Source organism: Lampetra planeri, unplaced genomic scaffold (assembly GCF_965212315.1).
Source record: "Lampetra planeri unplaced genomic scaffold, kcLamPlan1.2.h2 scaffold_1069, whole genome shotgun sequence".
NCBI lineage: Eukaryota > Metazoa > Chordata > Hyperoartia > Petromyzontiformes > Petromyzontidae > Lampetra > Lampetra planeri.
The window spans coordinates 21,451-30,467 of record NW_027613779.1 but is presented as its reverse complement, the minus strand read 5'-3'; the positions used below and the strand labels follow the sequence as shown (position 1 = coordinate 30,467).

The window sequence follows — 9,017 nt, the reverse complement described above, 5'->3', positions numbered from 1 at the left end:
ACCGTATGTACAAGAACACTGTAATAAATATATGACATGTTTGATATAGATTTTGCTCTGTTATCCTGATAGAAATCAGAAAAGAACACATGGATAACGTGTAATAGATAAAGTGTAAAAGTGTAAAGATTATTTTATCTCATCCTCATTATACAATGCTGATGCATAATAACAGTATACATTAAGTTACAAAGGCTCTTTGGACGGCACGTATTCCTCTCTACCTGCATTTTGCAACAGGAGACCAGTCTTCAGAGACAACGTTGGCCTCCTGTGTATAATAAAATGTGACACTGGTAGTTCTACCTCTGTCGGCTGCAGCCACGCACAGACTGATGGTCTGTTAACAAGATTAGATGCCTTGATCGAGTCCCCAGAGCCAAACTCTGGGACACCTGGTTCTGTTCAGCATCGTCTGCACAACCTGAGGCTGCTTGCTGCTCTCACGTCAGTCAGGAGCCTGTGAGGAATCAGACCGCTGTGTCTGCAGATCCGTCAACAGAAACACAGTGTGCCAGTCACACGAACCCGGGCTTCATGGAGGACTTGAAACATTTAGGGCATCCCTTGGTGCCGTTTGTCTGCAGACACCTGAGGGACAAAAAACAACTTCATGTAATTTAAGGACAGAGTTGACAATAAAAAAACAAACCAAAACAAATGGCTCAGACTTGAATCAGCCATAGACTGTTGGTGGAGTCTTCATTAGCAAAGAAAGTCACAGTTCATTGGGCATCTCTGTCATACTCACTCTGAACACACACCTGCCACCCGTTCCCCAGGCCTTTTTCTGCTCCTACCGTGTGTGTGTGTGTGTGTATACATATAAGAAATTATGGCTAACTGTATATAGAATTTCTATTTCAACACCCACTTGAGATGGAAGATGTGGGAACAGGGTAAGGCCTGCAGCTTTTGGTCCCTGTCCCCGATGGACTCGCCGCACATGCCGCAGTAGAGCTCCAGCTCCTCCACACACTGCAGGAACTTCACCACCTGCTCTCGGAGCTCCTCCTGCTTCCCCTGGTTTCGGTAGATGCCCTCGCTCAGGCAGTGCACCTTCAGTGTGCACAACTTGGGACGCATACAGGAGAGGGACACGTCAGTGGCACGCGCACAGCAGTTTAGCAGCGTGGATGTTCGTACAACACGAGGGATTTGTTTTCCTAACATCCCGTGAGAGCAACAAATACCTTGTTTCCCATTCCATCTGCCAGTTCCTGCGCTCGCTGCAAACAATCCAGGGCCTGGAGGACATTGTTGACGATAAAAAAACAACAAATGTGACAGGAGGAGGACTGTATTTTAACCTGACATTTCCTTGCACTCTATTCATCTACAAATGTATCTTGGATGTTGGATGCAGTTCAACAGACAGAAGTTACAGTGATTATATGTACATTTTTGGTACCTTGTCAAATTCCTTCTGCAGAAGCCAACACTTTGCAACCCCCATTTGGACATGGGTTAGTCCAAGGCGATTTCCAATTTCGGTCATGATACCCAATGCAGACTCATAGCGGGGGAATGCTTTCTACACAGGACAAAAAAGAAAAAGATAAATACCAAAGTATGTTTCAAAACAAAGTTTCAAGTGTGTGAGCCCAAAGCACAAACTTTAACCCTTCAGTTTGCATAAATGGTGGCGCCTTACATCAACGTCACACCCTGCAGCGGTGTATGTCGGCAAAGTTGAGTAAGCAGAGAGCTTGAAGAGGACGGTCGCCGTGCTGCAGAGCAATTTTCATTGATTCCTGTTGAAAAGACCAGAAAACGCTGATGAATTCATCCATTGGGACCTGTGGTACCACCACAGTTCTACAGATACAGAACGATATCTGTTCACTGGACACATGAGGAAGTTGGAGTTCAGATACAGTCAGGTTCATTGTCAGCATGGAACATTATATGAAAAAAAAAAACATATTAAAGTGCAGGGTTATGTATAGTTTAATACGCCTCTTAAATTAGGGTTTGATTTAACTGAGTATTGAAAACGCTCCAAAACAGTTTGATTCAAATACTGTTCAAAATAACATTATATTGATTTGGTGATTTCTTTATATATATAATGACTATATTATACATTACATAATAGATATTATTTACATATAACTTTTTTTTTCATAAAACGACGGCCTAATTACAAAATAAAACGTTTTTTAAAGTCAGTTCTTCATTTTTCCTTTAAATATATGACAAGAGGGTGATGATATTTCTGAAGTCTCAATGACAGTGGGTCATTGACGTGACGTGAGCTGTCCGTGTTCTAAATACGACCAGATGTGTAAAATTGTTTGGCTAAATACATTTGGCAAATGTAATCAACGTGTAATGCATCCTGCTGTCTCGTTACTATACTTCCACAGTCCAAGGCAATGACATCAAGTTATTTTTCACCCTCAGTGCATAATTAGAACGGGGTGAATACTATCGGCCCTCTCTTCATTAACACTTTAAACCTCGGTGAGCATATTTTTGTCGAGGTCTAAGGTCTAGTACAACAGAGCAGCTGGCACTCGCACCTGTCGGCCGCACAACATCTACTGTATCCACGAGTCTGACATCAGGACAGTCAAAGACATCAGGAGAGTTACAGAGACGCTGTCTCTGAGGACAGTCGTCACGCGTTGGACCGTTCTGAAACAATACCTCGCAGCATTCCATGGCGTCTGGCAGGCGCTCCAGCTTCCTGTAGGCTACAGACATGTGGTACTGGCTCATGGCGCGGTACTTGAGGCTCCAGCCTTTGCCGTAGTCGTTGACGAGCTCAGCTGCTTTGCAGGGGAAGAACAGGGCCTTCTCGTAGTCCTGTAGGCCCATGTTGTAGAGGGTTAGTGGATGGGTGGATCTGATTGAAAGTTTACAATTCAGCAAATGGTTTTTTTTTGGTTGTTGTTTTTTTTATTTTTTGTACAATCATATGAGTGCATTCTTTGCATGCCACCTCATCACAGTGTCACTGAAACCTACCCCCCCCCCCCCCCCCCCACGGAAGCTGTGGGATTACACAATCTCTGATGTCAAGGATACGACATAAACCCCAGTCTGGCAGCCGACTCACTACTCACTCGTTTCACAATAAACCACATGAGATCACCAGTGATGATCTCATGTCAAATCTAAAACATAACATTTGTCGACTTCTTCTTTTTTTTTTTTCGTGTACCTCTACCTGCAACAACTATTGTTAATATATCTGTGCTTTCTATTATTTTTTGATGAACGTCTGCGTTCCGTATTTACATGTTTGAATTCAACCTTCCAATCAGTTCAGTCAGTGATGTTCAGAGGACCTGCAGTATGAACAAACTCCAAATAACCCAACAACATAACAACGACACAACAGTGCAATCCGACGGTAATGGTCGCGATCTCCTCCATTCAGTCTTTTATCCCGACACGGTGCGGCGTCATTGTCATTTTGCATTCATTCATTTAGATTTGGTTTGAGGGTGGTGCAGTGGAATGTCATTATCAGTTCTGTTCGGGTTGTTTTCTATGAACTGAAAGACCAGCAGAGTCCAAGACAACTTTCCCCAAGGGGACATTTATGAAATGTAGCTGATGCTGAGAATACCACTCCAAACACACCTTCAGCTGGATGTAAATGTTCCCCAGACTGCAGCAGACTCTGCATTCCAGCATCTTGTCGTCGTTGTTGTGTGCGTAGCGCAGGGCCTTCTCGTAGCTCTCCAAGGCTTTCTGGAAGACGCTGAGGCCCAGGAAGGCGTTGCCCATGCTCAGACATACCTGTCCGTTGAGCTGCAGGCTGACCGTGGTGCCCTGCATGTTCAAGCAGGTTTTACAGTAGGACACCGTCTTCTGGAAGTCGCACAGCTTTTCGTTGCTGCGCGCCAGGTTCAGGTAACCCTCTGTCAAGTAGTCCGGGTCCTCCATTTCTCTGGCTGTGTCGATCTGATCTAGGGCGTACTGAGGAGAGCATGCAGGTATGATCAGCCTCGACAAATCCACGCTGGACAGGAAAGCATGTGATGAACATCCCGAAGAGAGATAAGACTTGCTATTCTAGGGCCGCGACTTTATGAGGTTCCTCCGTTCGGGGTGCTGCTGGAGGGCGGCTGATTATGTCAACAAGACACCCCACACTCATTCTCAGGTTGCAGGGTCACTTATTTACTCCACATCCAGTGGAGGACACATATTAACCTGTGCTTCCCGAGACCACTTTAAATGGAACTAAGAAGGTGACCTTTGACCTCTGACTGTTCAGTGGTTCACTTGGGTGTTACAGGAATGAGGTGGAACCGTCCAGAGCAGACAGGAAGACACGTCAAACAGATGAGACATTCAGGGACAATTTGCTTAATAGGATTCCAGCGTCCGACACACGCACACACTCCTGGTTACGTAACACGACATACAAGTGAAGTACTTCCACGTTTCCCTGAGACACATTTGTGTATAAACGCTAACATCGTCTGTTGGTCTTTCCTCAGCTGACTGACGTCCGTGTTCTTACCTTCAGCATGTCTTTGTATTTCCCCATTTCTGAGTGAGCTGTGATCAAACATCCCAAAACCCGAAATTTCCCTCCAGGATCTGAGGTCTTCTCCAGAACTTTAGTCCAGACGTTCAGGGCTTTGTCCGTCTGATTGGACTGATACAACCTCAGCCCCTTCTCTATCTGCTGCTTGGTTTGGTCCTGGCCCATCTCTGGTACAAGGTGCCTCATAAAAATATTCATTCGTTTAGGCCATGCGGTTTGAGCGAGGCGGCAGCAGAGCAGGTCCTTGCCATGCAAAAGTCCAACTCCGAAGAAGATCCCTTGAAGATGATCCTCAGAGGGGTCGGAGCCAGAGGGCCTGACAGATCCAGGTCTCTCAGCTCTGCGCTCCGTGCTGAGATGGAAAGGAAACTAGATCCACCCAAGTAAAACGGCAACACACCACGACCATTATCACCAAGTGCTTCATGGACCAGAGAAGTAGGACCAGAAAAAGATCTCGAGCGTTGAACCCTGCAATGATCCCCTCTGACCATGAAGAGTTCAGAAATCCTCCCTCAGATTTCCTGGTGAAAAACGCACAAGAAACACGTTTCCCAGCGGAGTGCTCGCGGTGATATCCCAGAATATCTACTCCCTCCACACCCCAACGAAAGGAATTCTCAGCGCCCCTCTGTCCAGCCCCCTCCACCTTCCTCCCTGTGCTGGCGCTAGAGCAGATGGCCTTGTCACTCTAGACCATGTGTCCCTTCAGGAATTCCGTTCTGTCCTCAGCACGCCGTCCCAAGGTCACTACGGCTCCTAGCGATCTACCTTCGCACCAAATCCCCCCCCCTCTGACCCACGTCTGCAGCGGAGAGCGTACCATCAGCAGCCTCCTGAGGCTGATCCACGCAGCCGCAAAACCATCTGATGCGGGACTCGCATGTGCAAGTCCAGCTGTCATATGTGGGCTCAACAACTTTATTCCCCCCCCCTCAAATGAAGAGACTGCATGTCAGAGGGGGGGTTCATAGTGGCAGCCAGCTCCAACTGGGAGTTCTTATAGTGGCACATATGTGACCCCCCCCCCGCCCCCACACACCTCCACCGCCGCTCATCTCCGCGTCAGCAACTGATGCTTAGAATAGTTCACAAAGTCTGACATGTAACTGGGCTTGGATTTCAACTGCACAGCCTCCTGCAGCACATCAATGGGATCAAAGCTGGGGCCTCTGCGTAGTAGCTTTCTCTCCTTGGATTCCCCTTTTATCCCCCCAAGGACACAGACAGACACCTTCAGGGCCTCTCTATTCACAAGATGCATTACCGCCCCGAAGATAAAGAAGGTCTAAATATACGTGTCTGTGGAGTCAAAGCGTTGGATCACTTCGAAAGGCATCAGAGTAACTGCAACAATTGAACAACCTAAATCCTGCAATATCCTGCAATAATGCATCTAAATACAGAATATCATGTTAAAATGAAGAATTAATAACAAAAAAATAGAATATCATGGAAAACTAGTATTACATATACTAATAAAATATTGCCATATTTTGTGTCTGGTTGGAGTCAACCACTACTTATCCGATAAATCTGAGATACTGGATTTTTGATTTTCATGACCTATATGGCACGACAATTTCAGTTTGAATTAATCGAAAATCTGTTTGAATGAAATTACTGGGGAGAAAACTGAACTTTTCCATGATATCCTTATTTTCTGAAGTGCATCTGGAGTATCAAGTATTTGTATGTAATCGTAATCTATACAAGGCACTATACAGGGTCATAAATATAAAAACAAACAGTGGCATCTTGTCACTACAGCAATATATTTCACACGTAAGGAACAGCCATGGAAACACTCTGACAAACTCCTCAGTCACCATGTTTACAACACTATGATACACTGACAACATACTGAAGACGTTCAGTCCAATGTTAACACTTCAGTTGTTCATGCGTGTCAATAAACAATCGGTGGACAGATACATGACTGACTGACTGGTAACAGCGTCACCACACACGGACTGACGTCTAAGCTACGTGATCCACGGTAATACGACACACACAGCTGGACTGTTTTCACAGGTCTGGGGGTGGATGAAATGCCAGAAACTGCCTGCTGAGTGAATCCATTTGTAGAAGGTCTTCTTCAGGATGTGGCAGTAGTGACATCACTACGAGGGGTCAATCTTCCCTGGTGCTCTCTGGTGAGTGGGTGTTTAGGCCAAAACAAACTGCCAGTTTGTGAGGAGGATCTTTATACCTCTGATAACGGAGACCACCGATGTGGCCGGGTTAAACTTTAACGTGTTTGCGTCGCCCTTCTTGCATTTGTCCCTGAAAACGTATATGCAGCCATTGCAGCTGGCAACTTTCCAGAGCGAGGGAACGCAGCTCCACGCCTCAGGGAAACGAAGGCGGGTGAAACTCTCCAGCAAAGGGTTGTAGCACACCAGGGAGTCTCCTTCCGCAACGATGAAGATCACATCTGTGTGCACGGCGGCGTGCATGAACCCAGCGAAAGGGAGCATGTAAGGTTTGATCTGGCATTTCTGAGAGCCCGTGTCGAAACACTGAATAAGACGAGATGGCTTGGTGAAGAAGTCCATGTCGTTCTCCTCTCCGCCCAGCAGGTAGATGGTCCCTCCCAGGTTCACGCCAGCAGCCCCGGACACTGCCGTGTCCAGCTGACTGGTCTCTGTCCACATGTTGTCCTTCACTGTGTAGTAGATGACGGCGTTGGACAGCGTGTCCTGCAGCGTCTTCCCTCCTAGAGAGTAGATGGCGTCTTCAGAGGACACAGACACCATGGTGTGGTGGAGGCGGTCTCTAGGCAGCGGCGCACAGCGCTCCCAGTCCATGGTGTGCATGTTGCACTTCCACATGCGGCGGGGTATAGACCCCCCCACCACATACAGGTCCCCTCCGTGCTTGCAGGCTGCGGTGATCTGGTGACATAAGCTGTTCTGACCGCTGACACTGATGGCGTCGTCTTCGTCGCAGTGGAGTGACACAGCCAGGGAGTGAGTTCTCGACTCCTCTTTACCGATCAGGTAAATGTGGACGTTCTCACCGATTTTCCTGCCCAAGAGGATGCAAAAACATCACAAGAAGTCAACAAAGTAATAATTGATAATGTGGGATAGACTGGTAGATGCCACCTGCTCCTACACACCAGAATCGGTTATTATTAATCGGTTATTTATTGTCAAGAATGACTGTAGGTCCCACACATTTAATACAAATATTAAAGAATAATACATAAATACATAAAATAAAGTAAAAATTGCAATAAATTAAAAAAAAAAACTGCTTCAGACCATTCAGACTGTTCTTTTGAATCAGGTGTGAAGCAGCAGGGTGATGTCTAAAACAACACCAGGACCAGGGGTGAGAACCGCTGACTGACTGATTGACTTGACGACACATATCTGGTTTGTCAGCTGACATGAACAACTTTGGACATAAAACACAGCATGTCTGTCAAATTCAGGGCGGACTCCCTTACTATTCTCCACACCCTGGAGAACACCACCAGCAGAGAGGACTTCAAGTCCAGCGTGAGGAAAAATTACCTTAAGGTTCTCCTGCAGAATACAAGAAAACTCTTCCCTCTCCACCTTGTTGTGATTTATCCATGACTCAATGGCCACAGTTGGGTTCTGGGAGCTTGGAACTCCATCTGAACAACAATAAAAACAAACCAAAAATACAATTATACAATGAGTGTAAAATTTGCTTGTAGACCTAACGTCAATTTATCATAAAAAGAAAATAAAACGACTGTCAGGAGATTCAGGAGCATGTCAGTTCACGCTAATGGAAGGAAGTTGTAAAGCACCTCAGTAGAACATACTAGTCATCGCGCAGGAAGCAGAAATACCTTTGATGACGTCTAAGAGCAAGCAGAGAGGCAGATTGAGGAACTCTTCAGTCTGATGGAGCTGGGCCAGGTGGATTTTAGCACAGTGTTTGGCAGCAGTATACAACTCCTGGTCACTGTGTCTGTCTGCGAGCCACATCACCTGAACAGACCAGATCACCATTACAGTGACTTATCATGATGACCACGCAGCTGCTGGTTGTGTGAGAAACAATACATCACCTGCAGGCAGTTCTTGACCTCCACTGTCCGCGAGAGGAAGCGGGAGCATTCCTCAAACAGCGCCGTTAACTGGTACATGTCTGCCATCTCATAGGTGTCTTGCAACTCCTCCACTCGAAGTTTTATCGTGCCGTGATAGATGTAGTCGATCAGCAGCTGAAAGACAGTGGCGCTGACATCCTTCAGCTCAATAGTGCGGTTGTGGGACTCTTTGAGGTTGGAGGTGAACATGGAGCGAAAGAAACTGCTCTGTGCCGAAAGCACCAGTCGGTGGAGGTGGAACTCTTTGCTGTCCACGGTGACGGTCACGTCAGCAAACAGGCCGTCCTCCAGGCACAAGTTCATGATGCTCTTCACCACACGGCTGGAGTGGGAGCGGTCGGTGAAGGTGTAGCCCAGGAAGTAGTTCTCCTCTCCGCCAACACTGAGGCCGCCCTCCTCACTGGACTCCAT

At 46.7% G+C, this 9,017-nt stretch overlaps 2 protein-coding genes across 9 annotated transcripts; both read right to left on the bottom strand.

The window, feature by feature from the left end:
• Positions 1-518: 518 nt before the first annotated feature.
• Positions 519-4,708, bottom strand: LOC144738588 (43 kDa receptor-associated protein of the synapse-like). 8 transcript variants are annotated; one of them, XM_078621589.1, is made up of 8 exons: positions 4,484-4,708; positions 3,595-3,933; positions 2,653-2,811; positions 1,668-1,754; positions 1,412-1,534; positions 1,194-1,247; positions 875-1,074; positions 519-591 (listed from the first exon to the last, which is right to left on the bottom strand). In XM_078621589.1, exons 1-8 carry the CDS (start codon positions 4,706-4,708, stop codon positions 519-521), a joined length of 1,260 nt encoding a protein of 419 aa, XP_078477715.1. The 8 variants fall into 8 exon arrangements, with proteins under 8 accessions (XP_078477715.1, XP_078477716.1, XP_078477717.1 ...); XM_078621590.1 differs by lacking the exon at positions 1,194-1,247 and having other exon boundaries at positions 4,484-4,675; XM_078621591.1 differs by lacking the exon at positions 1,412-1,534 and having other exon boundaries at positions 4,484-4,675.
• Positions 4,709-6,678: 1,970 nt separating this feature from the next.
• On the bottom strand, positions 6,679-9,017 carry KBTBD4 (kelch repeat and BTB domain containing 4). Its single transcript, XM_078621598.1, has 4 exons — positions 8,565-9,017; positions 8,343-8,484; positions 8,034-8,141; positions 6,679-7,538 (listed from the first exon to the last, which is right to left on the bottom strand). Exons 1-4 carry the CDS (start codon positions 9,015-9,017, stop codon positions 6,679-6,681), a joined length of 1,563 nt encoding a protein of 520 aa, XP_078477724.1.

What these genes read in the sequence shown, in the direction of transcription:
- LOC144738588 (XM_078621589.1), bottom strand. Translation starts at nt 4,708, where the DNA reads ATGAATATTTTTATGAGGCACCTTGTACCAGAGATGGGCCAGGACCAA. An exon ending in AATACAAAGACATGCTGAAG is followed by an intron (nt 3,934 to 4,483) that starts GTAAGAACACGG and finishes TGCTCTCCTCAG; the next exon opens with TACGCCCTAGATCAGATCGA. An exon ending in TCCCACATCTTCCATCTCAA is followed by an intron (nt 592 to 874) that starts GTGGGTGTTGAA and finishes TTTGTCCCTCAG; the next exon opens with GTGTCTGCAGACAAACGGCA.
- KBTBD4 (XM_078621598.1), bottom strand. Translation starts at nt 9,017, where the DNA reads ATGGAGTCCAGTGAGGAGGGCGGCCTCAGTGTTGGCGGAGAGGAGAAC. An exon ending in AGGTCAAGAACTGCCTGCAG is followed by an intron (nt 8,485 to 8,564) that starts GTGATGTATTGT and finishes TGGTCTGTTCAG; the next exon opens with GTGATGTGGCTCGCAGACAG. An exon ending in GCTCTTAGACGTCATCAAAG is followed by an intron (nt 8,142 to 8,342) that starts GTATTTCTGCTT and finishes ATTGTTGTTCAG; the next exon opens with ATGGAGTTCCAAGCTCCCAG.